General features: G+C 37.9%; 1 protein-coding gene across 12 annotated transcripts in view; it reads left to right on the forward strand.

Annotated features, from left to right (window-relative positions):
- Nucleotides 1-24,297, forward strand: part of CADPS2 (calcium dependent secretion activator 2) — a 318,188-nt gene that overhangs the window by 254,500 nt on the left and 39,391 nt on the right. For 5 of the 12 annotated variants that reach the window (XM_021384806.1, XM_021384808.1, XM_021384799.1 and 2 more), the window contains 5 exons: nucleotides 8,443-8,584; nucleotides 8,714-8,821; nucleotides 19,069-19,224; nucleotides 21,806-21,953; nucleotides 22,933-22,947. In XM_021384806.1, the coding sequence (XP_021240481.1) occupies nucleotides 8,443-8,584; nucleotides 8,714-8,821; nucleotides 19,069-19,224; nucleotides 21,806-21,953; nucleotides 22,933-22,947 (569 nt within the window). Of the gene's footprint in view, nucleotides 1-8,442; nucleotides 8,585-8,713; nucleotides 8,822-19,068; nucleotides 19,225-21,805; nucleotides 21,954-22,862; nucleotides 22,948-24,297 lie in introns of all 12 variants that reach the window. The other 7 variants (XM_021384801.1, XM_021384809.1, XM_021384802.1 and 4 more) reach the window with 4 other exon arrangements.

The raw sequence follows: 24,297 nt of genomic DNA on the forward strand, positions 1-24,297 counted from the left end.
TGGTGTATGGAATGTTTGGTGTCTTTCTTACCATCTTATATTTTCAGTTTAGGAAACAAGATCTACAGTTGTAGTATTATATGCATTTAAAACAATTATTTATTTTCTGAGAGCTGTGGAGGTATTCGTCAGGAATCTTAAGGATCTGTGGTACCAGATTTAACTGTTTTACTGAGTGATTTATGGCTCTTTGTGCATTGGATTCAACCTGACAGAGGTAATAGAAACAAACAAGGGTTGTCCTTACATGCAGAGAAGTTACTAGTAGGTTACTGATTTTTCTTTCCTTATAAGATTACACGAATAATAATGCTAAATGATTCAATCAACCTTGGAAAAGACTTTTTATAGAAACTCAGGAAAATATTTTCTCATGTAAAGGCAATTATTAGCAAGATTTTAAAACCTTAGCTGAAATGACTGCTGTATGAAATGTCACACCTGTATACCAATTTCAGTAATTCCCTAGAGGTAATAGATATAGTAAATGACAGTTTCTGGTGAGTGAAAACCATCTGGAAAATTATACTCTCTTTTTTTTTCCACGTAACTATTGGAAAGCAACCATGGAAATTAGTCACCTTTTAATCAGTGGGTATGTTAGCAAGTGGCAACTGACCATTCTACCAAGAACTGATTCCCAAGTGAAACATAACCACAGTGCTTATTCTTTAATTAACAGCCTTTTCACCTTGCAAGTACATTAAAGCCACTAGAAATAGCTCCCCATGCTTATATAATCAATTTTACAGTCTTCCAAAGTGAAATAAGTAATTCTGGCTGTACTCTAAGTGAAAACCTTTTCCTGAAAACTATCACCTTCATAAGGATAGATTTAGAAAAAAAAAACTAAAAAGGGAAAAACTGGAATGTGGCCTCATGAGGATAAAAAGGCTAGTGTTAATAATTAACAAGGAGAGTGAAGTGGAGTAAATTAGCCATAATAGAGCCCACAGTGACTGGCAAAGTCACCTCTCATTATCAAAAAACTCATTAGGAAATGAAGAGGTGGAAATCCCACTGGGTTATTCTCACTCTTCAGCTATATCAGAGATTACTTTTCAGATTTCTTTCAAATGAAGAACTGTTAGGTCACCATATTGCATATTAGGTTAATCTTCAGTGAAATTTGGAGAAGTGACACCTGCGTGTTATTCTATCTCAAGAGCTTTAAACGAGCTCAAAATATTCGATGCAGGAGTCAGTTTTCACGCAAACCTGACATGAGCAAACTCCTAACAATAAAGAAACAATCTAACATTTACAGCATTAAAGCAAAGTTGCAACGTATGATTATTTTTATAACTATGTCACTAAAATATAGTATTAGAAATAGTGTGAGATAATGAAAATGCGTAGTCTTTACTACTCAAATATATCAGATGTGTTATTTTAGGTAGAATACAAAACATTGTACATAATTAAAGCCAAATGCTTAAAATAGCATATTCTTTGGACATTAAGGAAAAAAAAAATTTCCATTAAATAACTATTCTTGAATCAAAAGGAGAGAGAAGTCTGTTTTCTTCTGTTCCTATTTTTTCTGGCTTTATTCCACAAAAATTAAGAAGTTTGTTCTAAGTTCCATTAGTGATTGTCCTTCTGTTGCTCTAAGTCTAACCAATGAAGTTCAACTTTTTAAAATGGAGAGAGGAATGTGATCTTCCAATCCTATAAGATATTGCAGCTTTTCTGGGAGGAGTTATCAAACAACAAAAAGTGATAACAAAGTGATGTGTACTGTAGCGATTGGTAATAGAATGTAGATAAACGTGTTATGAATTTTCAAAATCTAAATGTTTGAAAAAAATACTGTAGCTACTTCTATAATATAAACTTTAATGATCTCCAAAGTTTCAATTGTTGATACTCAGCTGTGCCTGACTGTGTAAAACTTTGCAGATGGTACAGAGATAGCAGTACCCAATATCTCTCTATGATAACAACATTATTTTTTCCAGAATTGGATGTTCATAGAAGAAATACATGATTGTCCCAGGGCTGTATCTTATTTTCAGTAATGAAGATGTTATTTTTTTTTTCTCCACTGAGCCTATTAATTACATTCTGAAGGGGGCTGCTTTAAGAGGACTATTTAGATTCTGTGGTTGTTTAATTATTCATCTTAATCATTTTTTTTAAGTGCTTCAAGAAACACATATCTCTATTTCTCTTGGTTATGGTCAGGGATATCTTTTACTGACGTATACAAAATTCCATCTAATGTTTCTATATTTAGCTAAATTTATAGGTATCTTAATTGCATATTTCAATATTCTGCTCCTTTTCTTTCCAAGTTTTCTTTCCATTCTAATGTCATTGAATTTTAGCTGCATCATTTGCTGACATAGAATTAGAATTAGCAATGTTGGAAAAGACCTACCAGATCATCCAGTCCAACCATCCACCTACAACCAATATAAAGCCACTAAACCACATCTCTCAACACAATGTCTAAATGTTTCTTGAACACTTCCAGGGACAGTGACTCCACCACCTCCCTGGGCAGCCCATTCCAGCACCTGACCACTCTTTCAGAAAAGTAGTATTTTCTATCATCCAGTTGAGGCCATTCCCCCTCATCCTGTCACTAGTTACAAGAGAGAAGAGGCCGACCCCCAGCTCACTACAACCTCCCTTCAGGTAGTTATAGGGAGCAATGAGGTCTCCCCTGAGCCTCCTCTTCTCCAGACTGAACAATCCCAGCTCCCTCAGCCACTCCTCATAAGGCCTGTGCTCCAGACCCCTCACCAGCTTTGTCGCCCTCCTCTGAACATGCTCCAGGGCCTCAATGTCTTTCTTGCAGTGAGGGGCCCAAAACTGGACACAGTACTCGAGGTGAGGCCTCACCAGGGCTGAGTACAGAGGGACAATGACTTCCCTACTCCTATTGGCAACACTATTTCTGATACAAGCCAGGATGCCACTGGCCTTCATGGCCACCTGGGCACACTGCTGGCTCTTGCTTAGCTGAGCATTGACCAATACCCCCAGGTCTATTTCCTCCACACAATCTTCCAGCCACTCTGCCCCAAGCCTGTAGCGTTGCCTGGGGTTGTTGCGGCCGAAGTGCAGGACCCGGCACTTGGTCTTGTTGAACCTCATCAACCTCATATCTGTCTGATGAAGCTAACTTTGAAACGGCTGCATGTTGAAAGTTAGTCTTTTGAAAACTATTGCCATTCTCATGGCTATTGATTTAAATCTGGAGTTCTCTGATGTGTTTTGATTTTTTTATTTTCTAGTATTGCTGTTAGTAGTAGCAGTATGGCAAATACCAATAAACACAGCATCATCATCTTGCTCTGTTACAGGCTGTGTACCACTTTTGTATTAGAAATTACATATCCTGTCATAGCTCCCATCTTAAGGTATCGGCTGTAGATAGAGAACAATTTGGATTTAAGATATTCAAGGCAAGCCCAAAAAAATACTTGTCGTCAAAACCTACATTTCTCCTTAATTGTAATGGGACTCTTTTCTCAAACAGAGACCTAGGATTTTTGCTCTGTCCTGTTATGAGATGTTTAGAAATAATAACTGACCTTCATTTTGGGGCTGCATGTTTTGGCTACAAATACTGACAGCTAACTCAAACTGTATAACTGCTTCCAGAATATACTCCAACCTTTCTGGCTGAATGATAGTTTTAGGAACAAAAGTTAATAATAAATAAATCTGCAATAAGCTATTTGTGTCCTTTGTCTTGTAAAGACTAAGTTCTTTGCAGTTTCGTTGCTGAAGTTCTGAGGGGGGAAAATTTTGCTCCTCAAGTAAATTTAAAGTTTGCATAAATTTATGTAGCGTGTCTCTAAAATGCACTTCTGAAGTATGTCTCATATGGCAAAATACATAGCATTTAGTATATAAGCTGAGACACTTGTAATTTTTGTTAGATTTCAAATAACTGATTAACAAATGCTCTGTGGAAGCAGAATGAAGTGGATGGAAATATCAACTTCTTTTAGTGGATTGGATGACTTTATAATTGGATATTAAAATATGTCAGGAAAAGTGGCACCCAAGTGGTGCCTTCCCAAGAGTCCTAGAAAGAGCAGAATGATAGTAGAGTCTTCCAAAGTGCTGATTTTGCCACTGGTATGGAGACTCACGATAACCTGTTTCATTCTTCCTTACCTTTGATTCTGGAGAAGCCCCTGAGGACAACTTGCCACGCTGGCTCCAGAATAACTCCCCAAACACCTGCACTGGTCAGATGAAAACAAGCCCCAAAGTTTCCAATGTATGTAAGAACAGTAGATTATTTTCCTGCTGTTAGAGGAGGAACCTCATTCCAGTGTTGTGTTGTTATGCTGTACTTTTCACCTCTGGTCTTTTCATGTCATGTTTTAGCATACTTCAGCTATGTAAGAGTTGAGTAACTTTCATCTTTAACTCCAATATTTCTAGAATTTCTTATCTGGGAGATGTTTCTGTTCCCACAATCTATTTCTCCTTAATATTGTACACACATTACCTTGCCCCAGCATAGAGTTTAGTTTTGTTGTTGTTTGTGTAAATATGAGATGATTCATGAGGAGCAGGTGGGGCATCTATATTGACAAGACGATGGAGAATTAAGCTACGTAGCTTTGAAGACAAGTGGTAGTTGAGGGTTTTGAAGTGTGGCATTACCTCAAGGATCTCTTGTTTCCCATCTGCTTTGATGCACAGGTGGTACCTGTTGGCAAGATCAATTCTAATTATAAGGTAGAGTGCCATGAGTTTGCTGATAGTACTCAGCTCCATCACTCACCCCTGGGCTCTGAGTTCTTTCCCTCCCCTGCGGTAATCCTTGAGATCTCCAGGTGGGTAAATCAAATCTGTCATGTCCTCAACTCTGGGAAAACAGAATGCTCACAGAGTTGTTCATCCAAGACAGTACTTGCATGTATGTGCCCACATACAGACCAATCTACTTGGAGTGCAGTCAGATTAAGCATCTTGGCATCAGTTTAGGTAGTTTCATTTCCCAGCAAAGATTGGTGTCAGGATGTTAGGAAAATGATTCAGCTTTCTAAGTTGAACAGCTTTTACTGCTTGTGACTTCTTTAAATTTCATTCTGACTTCTGAATAACAAAAGCTGCCCTCCTGCCCATGAGGCTCTATTATTGTAATTCCCTGAGCAGGTCTTGTAGCAGAGCATTTCTGCGGTGTGTTCAGAAAACAGTGAACTACAAGCTCATCCCCTCAGGTAACTGTGATTGCCTGATTAATGCCCATCCTGAACTGATTCACTGCAAAGCAGCAATATTGACTTAATTGACACAATTGTATTCTTGTTGTTGTTTTTGAAGCTCAAAGTAGCCTTGAAAAATCAGCCTTATGTGTGGCTTGATACCTGCCACCTTTTGTTTCTCAAAGGCAATGTTCATCAGCTGTTTACTGTGAAACACTCGATGTGTGGGCAAGCTTCCACATCTTTGTGTTAATATCCAAATCCTTCTCAGTTGTTGCTGTTGCTGGGTACAGATGCTGCATTTTTAAGATATATAAATAACAAGGGAAAAATAACACAGTTTTGAAAGCCTGATATGCAATTAATTATACCAGAACTAGCTAGCTAACAAGCACTTCTATGAGCAGTGTAAATAATGGAGCATGTTTGTAATGGACTCATAGGTGCTCTCCAGGGTGGATTCTCAGGGGTTCAATAAGAGACAAGCCTATGCTGCTGTCTTTTTCTCAGCGGAAACCCTAACAATCTCTGTCTGTTACCTAGCTGCCTGTTTTCATGAGGCCTGATATAGTGGAGATCTTCACCTTTGTTTCTATATACAACTGGAATCGGCTAAAAGTATTAAAATTCTTAGGAAGAGAGAGGCAGGTGGACAAATGAAGAGAGTGATGATCTCATCAATCTTCTCTCCTTAGGAAAAAAGTGATTGATTCATAATTTCCCATCACTCTCCAAGAATGTTTTAAAGAAAACGGTGTCCAGACATTCAGCAACAAAGATGTCTCCCTGCAATGCAAGTAGAAATAGGAAAATAAAACTTGATGACACATTTTCTCCATAGTCTTCATCTCCCTAGATTCTGTCAGTGGTAAACATTAGTCATAAACAGAAAACAAAGGAGTTTCTGTAAGTTACAGACATTATTTTTATGTGTTACACATGGAGTTGTAGTAGTAAACTAGAACAAGAGGAGTTGATATCTTCATGAAATGGATTCCAGGGTTTTGAGTCACATAATCTAGCCTTTTACTCTTTGGAAGAAGAGGCCTCCTCAAAATGCAACTGAGGTACCCATCCATGACAAATGAAAAGTCTGAAGACAGGGATAAGGGGAGAAACCCAGAAGCCAGACAGGGAAAAATGCAAATGCTTTCCCTAGAGACAGTAGCTGCTATCAGTGCCTTTCCATTTGAAATGTTTGGTAGATTGAGATATAAAGGGTGAGTGAACTCAAGCCTGAAGCACACTGAGCTGAAGAGAAAGCTGAAACTGAATGCACAAAAGAATGTAAAACACATAACAGTAAGAGAAAGCAAAACCATGAAAACTTCTCATTGTGATTCAGCTTGCCTACGTGACACATGGGAATATCGTTACAGGTCCTAATAATTGTACTAGATTAGATTAATGGGTGAACACAGACATTCAAAACATGAAACTGATACAGTCCCTTGGTGGGACACGCCATAGGTACAGTAAAGATAAGACTTTGTTAAAGAACATTTTAAGGACTATCAGAACAAATAGTAGTGATGGCAAACTTATTTTTAGATTTTGAGCATCATCAGTTTACATTATCTGTTCAGTTTTTCATGCAGTAAATCCCATCTGTGGAGCCGATAATTTTCTACACCTGGTAGCTGCTTTACTTCTCTTGAGAAATGCACTTCATCCTTATGTATCCCCCATCAACTGAATCTGCTTCTTTCAAAAAGCAAGAGAAAACCTCTAGCAGTGGTACATGTCGTTAGCTTTCCTGAGCATTTCAGACAACTAGTTTTCAGGACTTCCTTTAATTATAAGACTACAATGACTGTAAAATTGGAGATGATCGTACCTGAGTATAAGCAGCCTTCCAGAAGGGGAGCAGAGTTCACATCCTTACAGATGTTGTAAGCTAGTTGAGAAGGCAGAAGAGAGACAAGTGTGGCTCATGGGGCTGGGTTTCACATGAACACAAACTGGAAAGGATGTACTTTTGGTTCATGGGTCTGTATGGTGTTTGTGTATGTTTCTGGGTGAGAAAAGGAAGGATTCTGGTGGTGAATTCTGGCATGCTGACCTGGCCTTGGCATATTAATACCCACTAAGACTTTTTTTCCTATTCCAGAGATCATGGAATGTTCCCTGTAGGTATGGGCATTGGTTCCGGACTTTGCTAGTTCTTGAGGACATAGACCAGATGGATAAACTGTTCCTGTTCCCCCAAATACCCCCAATACATAAGTCACATGTTATCTTTTTCCTGTAAGTTCTCTGAAGAAAAGGCTATATTTAACTATATTTTTGCACTTAGCTGTTGTGGTTTAACCAGCAGGCAGCTCAGTACCACACAGTTGTTTCCTCACTTCCTCCACTTCCAGTGGAACGGGGAGAGAACGAGAAAAAAAACACAAGGTAGAACTTGTGAGTTGAGATAAAAACTATTTCTAAGACAGAAGAGGAAGAGAAAAGGAGAATAATAATAATTATGATAATATAATATATATTTACCAAAAAAGTGATGCACAGAACAATTGCTCACTACCCACTGATTGATGCCCAGCCAACCCTTGAACAGCAGCTGCTGGCCAACTCTCCTCAGTTTTATAGTTTTTTCACATGATGTCATATTGTACGGAATATCGCTTTGTCCAGTTTAGGTCAGCTGTCCTGGTTCTGTCCCCTCCCAGCTCCTTGTGCCCCCTCAGCCCTGGGAGGATAGTATGAGAAAAGGAAGTATCCCTGGTTCAGTGCAGCACTGCTCAGCAACAACTAAATATCGGTGTGTTATCACCATTGCTTTTCTCCCAAAGCTAAAGTATAGCATCATGTCCCAGCTGAAACGGGTACAGAAACCTACTGAAGCTGGAATGTTTTATTGTGGCCTTTGTTCTTAGCATAAGGAGAATGAAAATAATTGAATATAATTCAAATTTATTTTATTTTATTTTGGTTCTGTCCTGGTGTTGAACAAAATTACTAAGGCTTAGATTTAGCGAAATATATTTTCAGAAGATACAGAAGTGATCTGACTCAACAAAGAACTTACATATATGCCTAGTTTTCATAGCAGTGGCATTTAAAAATGTACTGCAAAACCCTCATGATGCACTTCTTTCGTTGGTTTTTTTTTTGTACTGCCTACACAGGCAGGATCACACTATACTTGTTCTTAAAATATTTTTGTATTTTAAAGCATTTTAAGAGATACTCTTTCCTGTTGCAAAAGAAATGAGGAAAAGGCCTGACGTATTTATTTGTGTTTTGTTTCTTTTTAAAGCATTTTTGTGCAATGGAAAGTTTCACAAGCACTTGCAGGAAATTTTTGTTCCCATGGTCATCCGCTACATCGACCTCATGGAATCATCAATTGCCCAGTCCATTCACAGAGGTCTTGAACAAGAGTCGTGGCAACCTGTCAAGTAAGTGCTTTCTACAAGATTTCTCCAAAGCACCTGCCTACAGCTTTCTGTATAATCAGTTGTTGTCCTCCGTTGTCCTCTAAATATTCTGTTTTTTATTGTATTCCTACATTGTTTATTTCTTCACAGGAGCATCACCAACAGTCTTCCTAATGTAGCTCTTCCAAAAGTTCCAAGTTTGCCTCTTAATCTTCCACAAATACCTAGCTTTACTACACCAACCTGGATGACTTCTATGTATGAATCCACGTGTGTATTCTTCAATAACCTTCTGACTGTATGTCAGCTCTGCATGGCCTTGCTAGTGTTCTGTGCAGCTGTTTTTGGATTGCATGGTGTTTATGATCTCTTGGTTGGAAATTACTGTTTCTTGGGAGTGAGCCAAGCATGGACTGTTAGCAAGTTGTGCTTTCTAGTGCCTTAAAATGAATTGGTCTTAAACTTGGTAACTTAAAGAATCAGCTTGGCAAAGGTCTATCAAAGTATGAGTGATGTTTTATACCTTAAACTACTTAATTACTCTTCTCAATTAATAAGCAGTGAGGAATCTTTTGAATAACTGAGTTTAGATCATAAAGTAAAGCAACCCATCATATATTTGCATGGGCTATATGAACTCATTGTATGTAAAAATAGGTCCTGAAAACTGATTCCAACAGTTGATTGCAAATATAGCCATTAAATATCCATATTAGAGGAAAATTAGTTGAAAATTAGTACCCAGAATAGAAGTACATCCATTGTTTTGTCTGCCTCAAAAAATATATATTTCTTTTTGTTTTGTCCCCAACATCTGTATTCTTTTCTTAAAAAAAAAAAAAAAGTATAAAACAAAACAGATGTGCCCTATTCTGCAGGAATACTCTCATATTTACAGGCCAGAATTCATATGGAGACGTTTATATATACTAGAGAAAGGCTCAAGGAGAACTTTGCTTTAGCTCAAGTTATAGTAGGAGAGGATGAATATGAATGACTTCAGAAAACATATATGTAACACGCAAAGCTTGATAATAAAATTTCAAGCCAAGCATTGTTTTCTCAAGTTTTGTGATGGAGTTAAACACACCTAACAAGTACTCACACCCGTTACTGTGTGAGTTTATAGTTTGTGCTCTGCCAGATTTCTGGCACTTGTCTGTTGAGTATTGTGGCTGTTGTTCTGCTGCTAATTCTTCTAAAAGCTGTCAAAATTCCTCTTAATCCTTGGCTTTGGTAGCTTTTGTGTTTACTGTAATTCTAGATTTCTCCTAATGTGTTTATGGAATTGATTTCAGCTCTGAGTACATACCAACTGGTCATCTGCTACTCAGATCTATTTGCCTAGTTATTCTCATCCTTTCAAAGGTTACTTGTTTTTTTAAAGAATAGCTTTTAGAGTTAAGAGTTGTTATAATCCTAGATGCGGTCTTCTTGCAGTCTGTATCCTAACAGCCTTTTTCAGTAAAAATAACTTGTAGATTTTAAAATATGTGTACTTTTAATATTGAATTTATAATTAATATATAGCAAGTATTGGTCCTGTTTGGAGGATTATACTGGTATAACTTTCCTAAATGAAAGGTTTGGTGTAGCAATAAATATCTATGCAGTATTGTCAAAAATGTATGAGTACTGTGAAACTCAGCCACTGCCTCATCTCCCTTGCACATATTCTGGAAATAAGTTTGTGGCCTGTATAGAAAAGTATGAAAAACATCCTAAGCTAATTTGTGAGGTTTTGAAAGCATCAGTGAGCACTGAGGTTCACATGAGCTGTAAGAATTTGCCAGCAGTAGCTGTTGGTTTGCTGCTTTGCCAGGAGGAATGGGGCAAGTGCTGTGCCAGGCATGGTGTCTGCATGGAGCAGAGTAAGGCCACCATACCCTTTCAGCTGCCCCTTGCAGCAAACCAGAAGAAAAGATCTGCCAAGGTACTGGCTTTGTTGTAGAAGACTGCTTTCTTTTTTCAAAAAGTAGAGCTTTGAAGTTGCATTCTTTGAACAGTGTATAGATTCCATTTCAAGATTTTAAGTAATATTATCATTGTAATACTGTGGAATTCAGGTAGTACTTTAAGAATCAGCCGACCTGCATCCTACAGAGGAGCCAGGTAACTTCTCAGAATGGCCATGTATTTTATTTGAATCAAAAACTAGCATCAGTTTGAGTGAAGGCACTGCAAGCCAGTTATGCCAAGTTCATGAGTTTCTTCTTTCCTGCTGGTTAATGTCTCAGCTTCCAGTGGAGAAGGTGGTTTGCTCTCATTGTTACATGAAATAATCTCATTATTATATGAAAGAATGGAGGAGGGTTCTATTTCTCAAACTGCTCCCATCCCTTCTTTTTCAGGAAAATCAGAGCTTTCTAGTTAAATTCTCCAGTGGGAAATAACCAAGTACCTGTTCTCCAGTTTCTCTTAAGCAAAACCTGGTGTTTCCTGTCAGTTTTCCCTTTTGTTATGAAGAACACCCACCTTAAATGGAGTAGGGGGGCATTTGTCAATGGAGGCACCTAAATTCAGGAACCTGGGCTTTCTTTGTCACTGGATGCAGGTGGATCCTTCTACCCACTGACACCCCAAGTCGTTCTCTCCCAGCCCACTGTGCTCCATCCTGCAGGCTACATGGCTGAAGCTTTGGAAATAAGATAAATAAGTGTGTCTCAAAATTGTGCTAGTCTTCTCCCCTTCTCTTTGAAAGTGATGATTTTGGCCATTATTCATTATCAACTTGAAATACAAATGAATCTACAGGCAAGAACACTGAGAAAAAACTGAGAAAAAAAATGGAAACTTGAGTTATCTGCAAATGTTTACAATTCCTGTGTCTATTTCAGTTGTGATAGTACAAGTTTTCATATGCCCCAAATTTAACTAATATTTAAGCTTTAGTATATGATTGTGGAACTATGTTCAAAGAATCTCTTAAATCCATATTTAAGTCTCCTCATATTCAGCAGAGCTGTAAACATGCCTATCTAAGAACCTTTGCTGAACAGAAAACATGAAAATATATAGAATCATAGAATGGTTTAAGTTGGTAGGGACCTTTAAGATCATCTAGTTCCAACCCCCTGCTACAGGCAGGGACACCTCCCTCTAGACCAGGTTGCTCAAAGCCCCATCCAGCCTGGCCTTGAATGCCTCCATGGAGGGGACATCCACAACCTCACTGGGCAACTGCACCACTCAGCTTGGTGTTGTCTGCAGACTTGCTGAGAGCGCACTCGATCCCGCTGTCCATGTTGCCAACAAAGATGTTAAATAACACTGGTCCCAACACCTATCCCTGAGGAACGCAACTTGTCATCGGTCTCCACTTGGACATTGAGCCATTGCCCGCAACTCTCTGAGTGTGACCATCCAGCCAATTCCTTATCCAGAGAGTGGTCCATCCATCAAATCCATTTTTCCCCAATTTGGTGACCAGGATGTCATGCAGGACAGTGTCAAATGCTTTGCACAGCTCCAGGTAGATGACATCAGTTGCTCTTCCTTTATCCGGTGCACTGTAACTCCATCATAAAAGGCCACCAAATTTGTCAGACATGAAGTACCCTTGGTGAAGACATGTTGGTTACCACCAATCACCTCGTCTTTGTTTTCCATGTGCCTTAGTAGGGCCTTCAGGAGGATCTGCTCCATGATCTTGCCAGGCACAGAGTTGAGACTGATGTCTGTACTGGTCTGTGTAGTTCCTGGATCTTCTTTTTTTCCCATATTGAAAATGGGGATTATGTTTCCCTTTTTTCTATCAGTGGCAACTTCACCAGACTGCCATGACCTTTCAGATATCATAGATAGCGGCTTGGCAACTTCATCCACCAGTTCCCTCAGAACCCGTGGATGGACCTTGTCAGGTCCCATGGACTTGTGTGCACCTTCAGGTGCTTTTGATGATCTCAAACCTGATCTTCACTTACAGCAGGCAGATTTACTTTATCCAAGTTCTTACCATTGCTTTCTGCAACTTGGGTGGTGTGGCTAGAGCCCCTTGCCAGAAAGGAAGTCATTGGGCACCTCAGCTTTCTCCATATCCCTCATGACAAGCTCTCCAGTTTCCTTCTGGAAAGGGCCCACATCTTCCCTGACCTTCTTTTTATCACTGATATACCTGTAGAATTTCTTCTTGTTCCCCTTTATGTCTCTGGCTAGATTTAATTCTGTCTGGGTTTTAGCTTTCCTAACCTAATCCTTGGCTGCTCAGACAACTTCTTTATAGTCCTCCCAGGTAATCCCTGCTTCCACTCCCTATAGAATTGCTTCTTGAGCTTAAGTAAGTCCAGGAGCTCCTTGTTGATCACAGAGGCATACCAGCATTCTTGCCTGCCGTCCTTTTTCTCAGGATGCACTACTTCTGGGCTTGGAGTAGATGGTCCTTGAATACCAACCACCTTTCTTGGGCTCCTCTTCACTCCAGGGCTTTCTCCCATGTCACCCTGCAAAGCAGTACCCTGAAGAGTTCAAAGTCTGCTCTTCTGAAGTCCAGTGTAGCAAGCTTGCTGCGCACCATCTTTGACACCATAAGGATTTTGAACTCCACCATTTTGTGGTCACTACAGCCAAGATTGCCCTTGAGCTTCACATTACTTATCAGCCCCTCCTCGTTGGTGAGGAGAAGGTCCAGCATAGCACCTTTTCTCCTGGGTTCCTGTACTACTTGGAAGAGAAAGTTATCAACAGATATCATTGAGCATTCCTCTATGTGCTTTATTTATTAATGTTAGATTTTTTCCTCTGTATCACTTAAAAATTGCTTCAATTCTTTTGAATATTACTAGAGAATATTATTTATAATTTTTAATTAACTTGCTTTTTTTTCTTGATCGCATTTTTTGAAGCAGGAAATGTGTACTACTTATGACAGCACTTAGAAAGATCATTACATCATTTTCAGTTGTTTTTCCTTAACCTTTTATTATTGGGCATGAAAAGAGGAGAGTGTTCCATGTAGAAGTCTGTCTTGATTGGTCTCTGGAGAGGATAACTCAGAGGACACATTGGCTAGACATGCAGAGTATTGCAACGTTTGGCTAAAGACAGTATCCTAAAAGGACAAAAAACCTCAATATTCTGTAAAATCTTATTATTATCCAGAATGATGCTTTTCTTAATTACTCATTAATTAATTAAAATTACTTCTGTTCCATTTTGTATTTTAAATTTAATTTTTCTGTCTCTTGTGAACCAGGCTTTTAAATTATATTTGTGGGTGATTTTAATTGTATATGGTTTCACTCATACATTATTATTTTCAGTGCAGATATGACATATATTCACTGACCAAAAACATTGTAGATACAGACCTGACGTTGCCTGTTGCTGTCTTATGCCATTCTTGATCACTGGATTTAGCAAACCTCAGGGCTGGAGAAACATGAGATAGGACACATGCCTGCAGGAGGACAGTCCTGTCTTGTTTACCAGCTGGAGCAGGCAATTACAAAAGAAATGTCTCAGTTATGTTCTTCCTGCTATGACCCAGCTATACTGAGTGGCAGAGGGAGCAGCCACAGTGGTCTGTTTGTGCATGCAGTGGGGCATGTTTCAGTGCCATTTAGGGACATTACATCTGTAGTGCCACATTTGTTCTTGTCACAGTACTTGTCTGTGTCAAGTTGGAAGATGAAAACTATGTTTGTTTGTTTGTTTGTTTTAAGAATAGTTACTTAAGAATATAGCCATAAGTGAAATTTAGCTGAAGTGATCTACTTCCTGTAGAATACAAGAGTTTTGAATTCAAGACAAGTATTGCAAGCACCTTTTTGAGCATTCTGGAAGATAAATGTCTGTTATGGGCTACATTTTGTTTCTTCCAAAAATGCTTCCATTTAAGAAGGAAGGATTAAGAAAAATGCTTTAGATTGCTTAAGTCTTAAGTTGCCTCAGTCTTGAACTGTAAGTAAGTAAGAGGAGTCAAGAAGTTACTCTTTGGCCCTAACATCTTTGTGGGACCATACACAATCTGTTACTTGCTATGCCAAAGCTCTCCTTCAGCCTTTCCACTTACCAGCTGATGGAAGGCAGAGAGTTGGGGCAAGTACCAAAAAGCCTTTTATGTTGAAAGAATTGTCATTTGACTTTCTGAGTCCTGAACATGCATATTCAAGGAAGGAACTGGATCTCACAATGAACATAGAGCTGTTGCCCTGTTTTGTAACACTACCCACAAAACACTAATGGATTATAATTAAATAGTAAACTCCAAAATGTACACAGTAATGTATAAAATCACCACCATTGCTCTTGGTAAATTCTACAAGAATGGAAGCCAGATGATTTTTGATCTTAGGGTTGATAGAGAAAGTCCCTGTATATTTAGTATGTCTCTTACATTTCCATATTCCAAGCTGTCTCATTAGGTAGATCTTGCAGCTCTATTAATGGACTGCTTAACTGACTGCTACTGCTTAGGTAGTTGCCTAAGTAGAGGAAAGTTGCCTCTTTCGGCTGTTAGTGGACAAGTGAATTGCTTAGGAGAGTGCATGCACTAAGTTTAATATGCTGCAAGATTTTGGAGAAAAACAATGTTCTACTTCTTTTTTGCTGTACTCTGTACAATGGGAGGCAGAAAGCCATAGAATTATTTAGGTTAAGATGGACTACATCTACAAAGTTAAATTGCTGTTAAAAAATTGGGATGGGCCCCAAACCTTTTGGAAGGTTTAAAGAGGAAACCTTTTATTCCCATGACCCAAGTAAAAAGAGTCAAAAACTAAACAGTACCTTTTGCACAAACTAGGGCTGAAAGCTTAAATCTTGACCACAAAACAGTAGTTTGTACTTCATTTTAGATTGATAAATAACTCTATTAGAGTATAGTTAAAACAAAAAAAAAAGAGTAGCAATTCAATTTTCAGGTAGAGCAGTATTATTCCATTCATTAGACCAAATTAGCTTATCATAAGTGTTCAAATAAAAATCTACAGTAGCCAAGAATTTGTCCTGTCTCTACACAAAAAGAAGGGTTTTGTAATTATGCACATAGATTCAAATGCTTCAGTGGTTTGATTTGAATGTGGGAATACCTCCTGCTGCCAGGAGGAGGTGAAAACTGCACTTGGCTTCTCTTCATGTTGTGTTTTATGGAGTATTGAACCCTGAAGTGACATAGCCGGCTATTCAAGGCGAAATAAAATCTGCAGACTGTATATCCACTTCAGGGTATTGAGGTATGTGTTGACAATATTATTTGTAATGCTTGTAATGAATAATATACAGAAAAAAAATCTGTACTCTGTGTAAAGCAATAATCTGGTACAAATAGGAATGAGTTGATTGAAATCACAGTTCTATTCAGCAGATAGCAAACAAATTGGATATTTGTGCCTGAACTAGGAAAAATTAGTTTCTGTTGTAGCACTTAATTTTCCTTCCTCATCTAACTAGTGTAATAATACAGTAGTCAAATTCAAATGTCATCGGACAGTGCTGAATAAAAATTGAAGAATGGAATCTCAAAATCATATGAAAAGAGAATGAATGAATTAGCATTTCTGACAGAATGAATTAGTGTTTCATGAACCTGTGCCTATTACTACATTTATTTTAATTTGAAACTTTATTTGGTAGTGTAATGAAACCAAATTAAGTGGCTACCAGGGAGTGAACGTGCGTAAGAATACATTAATGTTATTGAGAACACATTAGTCCTTCTGAGTCTTGAAGAATTTCATTTAGAATTCCATTAGGCTAAAAATGAAAAAATATATATGAAAAGATGAAAAATGATAGAATATGATCTAATGATGAAAAGTGGTAGTTCTGTTTCTAGAGAAAGTATATTTTGTTTTCTAGAAAATGTGTTCTTACCAACCTTAATATTGACTGGCATTACCCCCATTTCTGTCACTATAGCATTTGTCATCTTTTACCTCATCTGTCTGAGAAATTGACTGTAATTTTCAAGTCAGATATTGTGTATAATGTAGCATCTACAGCTTCATTCTCTGGTAGTGTACAAAGCAGATATAATGAAATCCTCAATATTGGTGTCATCTAACTTAAAAAACAGAACAACAAAATTATAGACATTCTGAGGTGTTCTGGTGGTTCATTATTGATATTTCTTAATAAACTTAGTGGTGTGTAAAAGTGCGCCCCACTCAGCTCTAACCTTAACAGTAACATCCCTGTGCAAGTTGTAACCTTAGAAGTCTCCTGGGCCTTTTTGCTGTTTCTGCTGTTTTCTTTCAGGAGCACAACACAATGTGAAATTAGTAATTACTGTTTAAAATAAGTGAGGAAAAATGCATGATAATATGCAGGCCCTATTTGAAAACTGTGAACTATCCTGCATCTGGGTCAGGGCAATCCCAAGAACAGAGACAGGTTGGGTGGAGAATGGCTTGAGAGCAGCCCTGAGGAGAAATTGAGAGTGTTGGTTGATGAGAAATGCAGTGTGAGCGAGCAATGTGCGCTTGCAGCCCAGAAGGCCAACCGTATCCTGGGTTACGTCGAGGTAAGTGTGACCACCAGGAAGAACGAGGTGATTCTGCCCCTCTGCTCTGTTGTCATGAGGCCCCACCTGGAGTGTTGTGTCCAGTTCTGGGGCCCCCAACACAGAAGGCCATTGTACTGCTGGAGCTGGTCCAGAGGGGAGCCACAAAGATGATCAGAGGGCTTGAGCACCTCCCCTATGAGGGCAGGCTGAGAGAGCTGGGGCTTTTCAGCCGGGGAAAGAGAAGGCTCTGGCAAGACCTTGTAGCAGCCTTCCAGTACCTGAAGGGGCCTACAGGAAAGCTGAGGAGGGACTCCAAGAAGGAGGACATGTAGCGACAGGATAAGGGGAAATGGGTTTAAACTGGAAGACGGTAGATTTAGACTAGATACTAGGAAGAAATTCTTTACTGTGAAGGTGGTGAGACACTGGAACAGGTTGCCCAGTGAGGTTGCGGATGCCCCCTACCTGGAAGCATTCAAGGCCAGGCTGGATGGGGCTTTGAGCAACCTGGTCTAGAGGGAGGTGTCCCTGCCTATAGCAGGGGGGTTGGAACTAGATGATCTTAAAGGTTCCTTCCAACCCAAACCATTCTGTGATTCATTCGGTGATTCATTCGATGATCCTCCTGCACGGAGTAGAAACATCAAAATGTGTGACATTTATGTTGGTCATTTGAACCCAAACTTTTCCATTCACAGATGTTACCACTTGGCCTTCCCTGGCCTCTTTTTTTCCCAGCTTGGCTGTCTTTTTTGGCACTAAGAGAACACAGCAGAGGATGGCGATGGCTCTGTAGTACTGCTAGCATTAAAGCAGGGGAAAAAGGGAATGCTTGTGTGGATCTGGAACATGGTGGGTTATCTTAAGACCAAAGCAGTGGTCCTGTTGTATCCGTGCAAACTCTCCAAAGGCCTGAACATGTGCTTTAGGCCTTGCTTCATGTTACTACTCACTGTCATGGCCCACCTGGTGTGACCCAGTGTTAGTGCTACTGAGGAGTACATTAGTCAGTCAAATACAAGAGATCTTTCCTATTTTTAAGTTAGTTCATTTTTTAACCTGACTCTTGGCTGACTCAGCACATTCAGCACTCCCCAGTTCCTTCCATGAGAGCTAGGGTCACTTTACACTCTGATAATTGTGCTCTTTTGCCATGAGGTAGAAGCAAGAAAATGGCAGTATTGACATACTTAAGCTATCTGAATTAGAATTGAGCCTGCCAGGCTGTTTTTGTGGCTTGTGTCACTAACATCCTGGAATGCTGTGCTGTGAAGTATTGTGGCTCCTTAAGCAATAACCTAGGCATTGAAATGCAAGACATCATGAGAATATTAGTTAATCTACATTGACAGTGGAGGTGTAACTGTATTTACAGCTAAGAATCACTTTGAATCACTGTCTTATCACATGTTAATGTCTTGAACTTTATCACTTGGTTCAGAGCAGAAGAACTTGAAAATAGATCTGTATTAATCCCATTTAGTTTGTACATAAATTTCTTTATATCATTTCTGTTCTCTTTTTTCCATTGGGATCTGATGTTATTCCCTCAGTTAGAATTAATGAGCATTTATTAAGAGACTATTTGTCTGGGTATCTCTTTTATGATATTACGGCTAGCATCCTCAGTTCTTTGGTAGATTTACCGACCCGAGTTAGGAAAGCAAGAAAGCATATGCAAAATCCTAACTGTTTTGGAAAATGTCCTTCCTACTTAATATTCTTTTATCCTTTGTGTTTCCCATCTTGATTTGAAATTTGAGCTACCTCATTCCTCCATGTTCCTCATCATCCCACCCAACCTCCCTTAGCCTACCATATTCCTCAGCTTGCCGATGAGGAAACTGTACACTTTTCATCCTATTTGGAATTATTTAAAATTTTTCATTACCATTTTCACATCCTTGGAATAAAAACAACTGTGCTATTAAATAAAGTGAAGGAGGATGATGGGGTGATAAGGAAATTTTATTCTCCTATATAATTCTGTGTCAAATGTGATGGACATCCGTACATTTATCTTCTGTTTCTTGGGGATTTTGTTTTATTTTGTTTTCCGTAGCAATGGCTCAGCTACATCAGAAGATCTTTTTTGGAAACTGGATGCTCTGCAGATGTTTGTTTTTGATCTTCACTGGCCAGAACCGGAATTTGCACACCATTTAGAGCAGAGACTTAAACTCATGGCCACTGACATGATAGAAGCCTGCGTTAAAAGGTACAGTTGAAATGACAAATAGAAAACTGGGGGAAATTTAAAAATTAATATAGGAACAGTTATACTGGTGCACAGAGGTGCATCCATAGCAGGATCCTGTTTCCTGCAGTGATCAGCAGCAGATGCATAGGGAAAGATCATAGGAATTTATGGCAAGTATAAAGAGATCATTTATTTCCCAGCACATGGCAAAGTGCAATTTAGCAACATCTGCAAAGTAGCAAGAACTTCTGCGTGTTTTGAGCTGTCCCTTAGAAGTCAATAAATCAAATCTCTTTGCCATTCCATATTTGTGGCAAATGTTAACAAGTCTCAGTATTCTGCTGAAAGAAATCCTTTTTCTTTGTACATTTCAGTTCTCCAATATGAAGTTATCATTATTTTCAGCTAATAATACTAGTTCATTTATCGTTTTAGAGTATTATCTCTAAGAAAGATATTACAAACTGAAGAGTTTACAGCATTCCTACATTTACACAGTAAACAAAAATCATCTGAAAGCCATCCAACTGAAACTAAGTTTTATATCACTAAGGGTCTGGAAATTATACAGAAAATTTAGTGTTGATTTTTTTTCTTAAATTATGTGTTATAATTATGGGTATATTCTTCTAAATTAATAATAAGTGATTCTAGAAAATCTCTGACATAGCTTTCAGTAAATGTTGTTGAATTTAGAAGAAATATCTGTATATATAGAAAATTTACAGGGATCTCTTATTAGGTGCCTCAGGAGCCATCATTCTATGTGCAGAGAAAGTTTAGTCTGGATACATTAAAAAAAAAAGAAAAAAAAACACTGACTTCTAAAAAATAGAGTAATGGAGAAAACAAAATTTGTTGACAGTTCAACAGTGTCAGTCAGAAAATATGGAATATTTATATGGAGGGCTAAAGGAACAGAGAAGCTTTCATAACCAGTAAAGTTTAATCTGGTAACACAGTGTTGTATTGTTTTCTTTGAACAGAATAGGAACAATAACCTGAGACTTACTATATGAGCCTGTTGCTGTGGATCTAAGGTGGTGAAGTCTTGGTGAAAAAGGCAGAAGCATATCCCAAAAATGTGTATTTGATTTTGGAAGGAGGATGATAATAGTGAATGGAATAGAAGTTTGTGGTCTATAGCAGAAGTAGATATGAGACAATACTAAAATTTAAGTTTTTCAATCAGTCGTGTAAACTCACATCCATCTGTTCAAAAGTCTTCAGCTTAAAGACATCTAGGCTGAGACTCTACCAACAGGACAAAAATACAGGGGAAAATATTACTAGTTAAAATAATTTATTGAAACATGAATCTTTTCAAATGAATCTGAAGTCTTTTTTTAAGGTGATTACATATTAATATGAAGAAGGCAATTATATTAATATAAATACTTGGATTTCTCTGGGCAATAAATCTAATGCCACATGGTGGCATTATCTATCACTTTGCTCTATACAGATTTGATTGTGTGAATTTTAATGCCACGCACATAATAGAGAAAAATCACCTCACTGACAGAATCACAGGTAGAAGGCAAGAGCAAAATTATTTGCACGGAGGTACTAGAAAAAGAATTATAGGTCATGTTTTGGTCAGCAATACCAATCCTGATCTCTTTGCTGCTTGCTAAGGTAGAGAGTAAGGTTTTGCTGGTAATAAATGACGATTGCATCAATATTACAGAAAGTTCCTGGTATCATTATTTAAACTATATTGGTATTTTAAGGTGAATACATAACATACTAGTGTTAATACCCAAAGTATGTTTTAGTGCTGTCGAAGATGCCAAATGTCAGGTAAACAAAGTGGTATCCTTAGGATGGGTTTTATTGGAAAGTAGCAACTCAGAAAAGAAAGATGGAACTATTTTCTTATTGTGATACTACTATGTTCTATAAGACATTTTAAATTAGAAATAAGATCCTTCTGTTCCCATTTTGTAAAATATTGTGTCAATTTCTATTGTTTGTATTTACATATAAGGGTAGAAATAATACATTTTTATATTTATGTAATCTGAAACTATTGTCATTTATTTCAGTGACATTGCTTCTTACACTGAAGTGAAAATAAAATAATTTTGTTTATTATTGATCTCATGATACATGTTAAATTTCAGTATAAATATTCATATTTGTTTAATAATAAACTCTATCAATGAGATTCTCTTTTCTATTAAAACTAAAAGAGGATTTTTGAATTTTATTTCTTAGAATCAAGCAAGCACTTGTTTTATGGTGAACTACATTTTAACATAGAAGAGCTGGAAAATGTGGTATATTTTCATTGCTTTAAATTCTTCTTAGTCACCATACAAGGAAGAATATTGTTATCTAGTAGGCGAGAAGATAATATGATTATTATTTATTATTACTGCAGTAGCTGAAGCAGTGCAGAACCTCGAAATTACCATCAATACCATTATTTATTGAATGGGTAGATATCCTGCACTTACAGAATTTTATTTCTAAAATCTTCTCACATGCATGTACATCATTAAGTCAACATGGCGAATAAGGTTTATGTATTTCTGCAATAGTCATCCAAAATTTTCAGAGAAACTCATATTATGAATTGTGTTTTAATGAACAGAACAAGAGTTGCATTTGAAGTCAAGCTGCAAAAGACAAACAAATCAACAGACTTGCGTATTCCTTCTTCTCTGTGTACAATGTTTAATGTCTTAGTTGATGCCAAAAAGCAGACAGCTAAACTCTGCATACTAGAAGGAGGGCAAGAGGTAAGTGGAATTTTGTATGCTTTATTCTTATGTTCAGTTCATCTGAAATGTCCCACTCTGTGGACAGTCCTTAGTAAATTAATTTCAAATTAGCTGAAAGTTGTCATATACAGGGGCATGCACAGACTGCTCCTTAGAAGGATCACTCAATGCACTTCCCCTCATCTTCTACAACAGAGAAGATACTTCTCTAATTTATTTGCTGTGACCTGTGAGTCTGTAGATAGTCAGAGGATTTCCTGATTCACAGCCACTCTGAGAATTTCTCTTGGGTTGCAGCAGCTCATAATCCTGTGTCAGGACTCTTTTGTAATAGTAAAATAGTGCCAAAACATTGTCCTTTGCGGTCAGGTTTTAACTGAGTAAGAATTGTTTTAATTGGCTCATATACTTAGCATTCATACCTGTGAACATGCTGAAAATAGAGAAAAGAAATAATCAGCTAATTTAATGGGATTTTTTAAAATTTAATTTTGAAGGTCAGGGACAATTTTGGTACTAGTCTGCTACCAGAGTAGTAGATTCCCTACAGCTGGAGCACTGATGTGCTTTTGAAGGAAATACAGATTTCACTGACTGCTGTACTTTTGACGTTGTCACTCTCAGTGGGAATAATATGCAAAGTGAAAAAGGGCATGCTATGTAGGCTGGTGACATTACCAGAGACAAATTAAAACTGTTCTTGTTATGTGTTAGTGTAATTTGGTTTTGGAAAAATAGTAAGAACATTTGTCAGAATGTGGCAAAAAAAAGTATGTCTACTTTGGGCAGTTTTACATTTACTTTATTTCGAAATATTGTTTCTGTTGATTTTTCCATTTCTGTACTGTGCTTTTCATTTTGTTGGCTCACCTTTTTGAGTTAGTGTATTCAATGTAATTGTCTTTTTTTTTTCCTCAATTCAATGAGACATTCATCATTTTCCTGTTCTGCCCTGTCATCTTTATTTTTCCTTTTGGTTTTCCATGACATGAACCAGTTTGCTAGTCAATGGGTAAGTGTTTTTCATTGTTTTTTTAACCTATGTTTTTTCTTTGTTTTTTAACTGCCATTTTTAATTCTAAGTGGAAACAATGCTTTTTTGTTTGTTTGTTTATTAACATGCTAGCCCAGCCCTAGGAATTTCCTTACAGACTGACCTTGCTAGATTACAAGCTTCTCAATTCTTCTTTCTTCATTCACCCTTTTAAGGTGATTCCGGATGAACTGTTCATTCTTCTTCTTTTCAGACCCAGTGTTGTGTCTTTCTGGGTCTCAAAGCTTTGGGGTCTTTCACCTCTCAGAGAAGTAAAATAGCAATAAACAGCTTGTTTCACGCTCATCAGAAGTTACCACAACTAGTAACTGTTCACCTTAGGGGATGCTGCCAGTTCATCTTCTACTTAGTGCCTGAGCAGTAACCTGCACACATGTGCACACCCTTGCTTAGGGAAGGACAATGCCAGCACCTCCATGAAGACCTCCGACAGATGGTATAGCCTCATTTCCCACATTCATCCCATTCCTCTCACGTGCTCTTGATGCATTGTCAGCTAGACTCCCTCAGAGCTAAAGTTCAGCATTCACAGCTATCTCTTGGACTGCAGACCTTCTGAAATCTCCTAATTCTCTAGATTTTTAAGTTCTATCATTTATTTTAAGCACCATCAAGCTCCAAATAGCAATACAGCCTTTATTCCCTGCAAGCTCTGACCGTGACTCCAAATGCTTCCAGTGCACTTTTTGCAGTGCAAGAGTTTGAACAGTGTAATGAAATAGACACTTATTTTGAAGTCCCCAAATTAACCTTCGTTCCAATTCATCAAATCAACCAAAGGAATCTCAAATTCTTCACGTATCAGAAATTATCATATAATGGGAAAACCTTCCTCATAAATTTTGAATTATCAGTTTGTTCTATTCACAAGGCTGTTTCAGAATAAGAAAGAATAAGAAAAAATAAGCCTTTCAGCCACTTGTAGGTTATATCATAGTTGTTTGAAACACTTGAAGATTTCTTGAGTGAGATACTTCTGGAATCTGCCCATTTGCCGAAGAAGCCAGAAGAGCATCTCATGACATAAACTGTTGCATTTCTTGCTCTTCTATAGGAGCTCTGGCATTTTCAGCTACTCCAGCTCTGCCACTTGGTCTTAAAACTTTTTCCATATTACCTTTCTTTCCTTTGTCCTTCTTCAGCCTCATTTTAGTCTCAGGTATGGTCTTTTATGATAGTCAAGATCAGTTTTTCATAAGACTTGAGTGAAAATAACGATTAAAGGGTGGCTCATTCATTAAAACGCAACTGAATGTCCATCTGATAGTTCCTAAAACCAACTCTGCAAGTGATGGAAGATGTTATTTT

This window comes from Numida meleagris, chromosome 1 (assembly GCF_002078875.1).
Source record: "Numida meleagris isolate 19003 breed g44 Domestic line chromosome 1, NumMel1.0, whole genome shotgun sequence".
NCBI classification, from domain to species: domain Eukaryota; kingdom Metazoa; phylum Chordata; class Aves; order Galliformes; family Numididae; genus Numida; species Numida meleagris.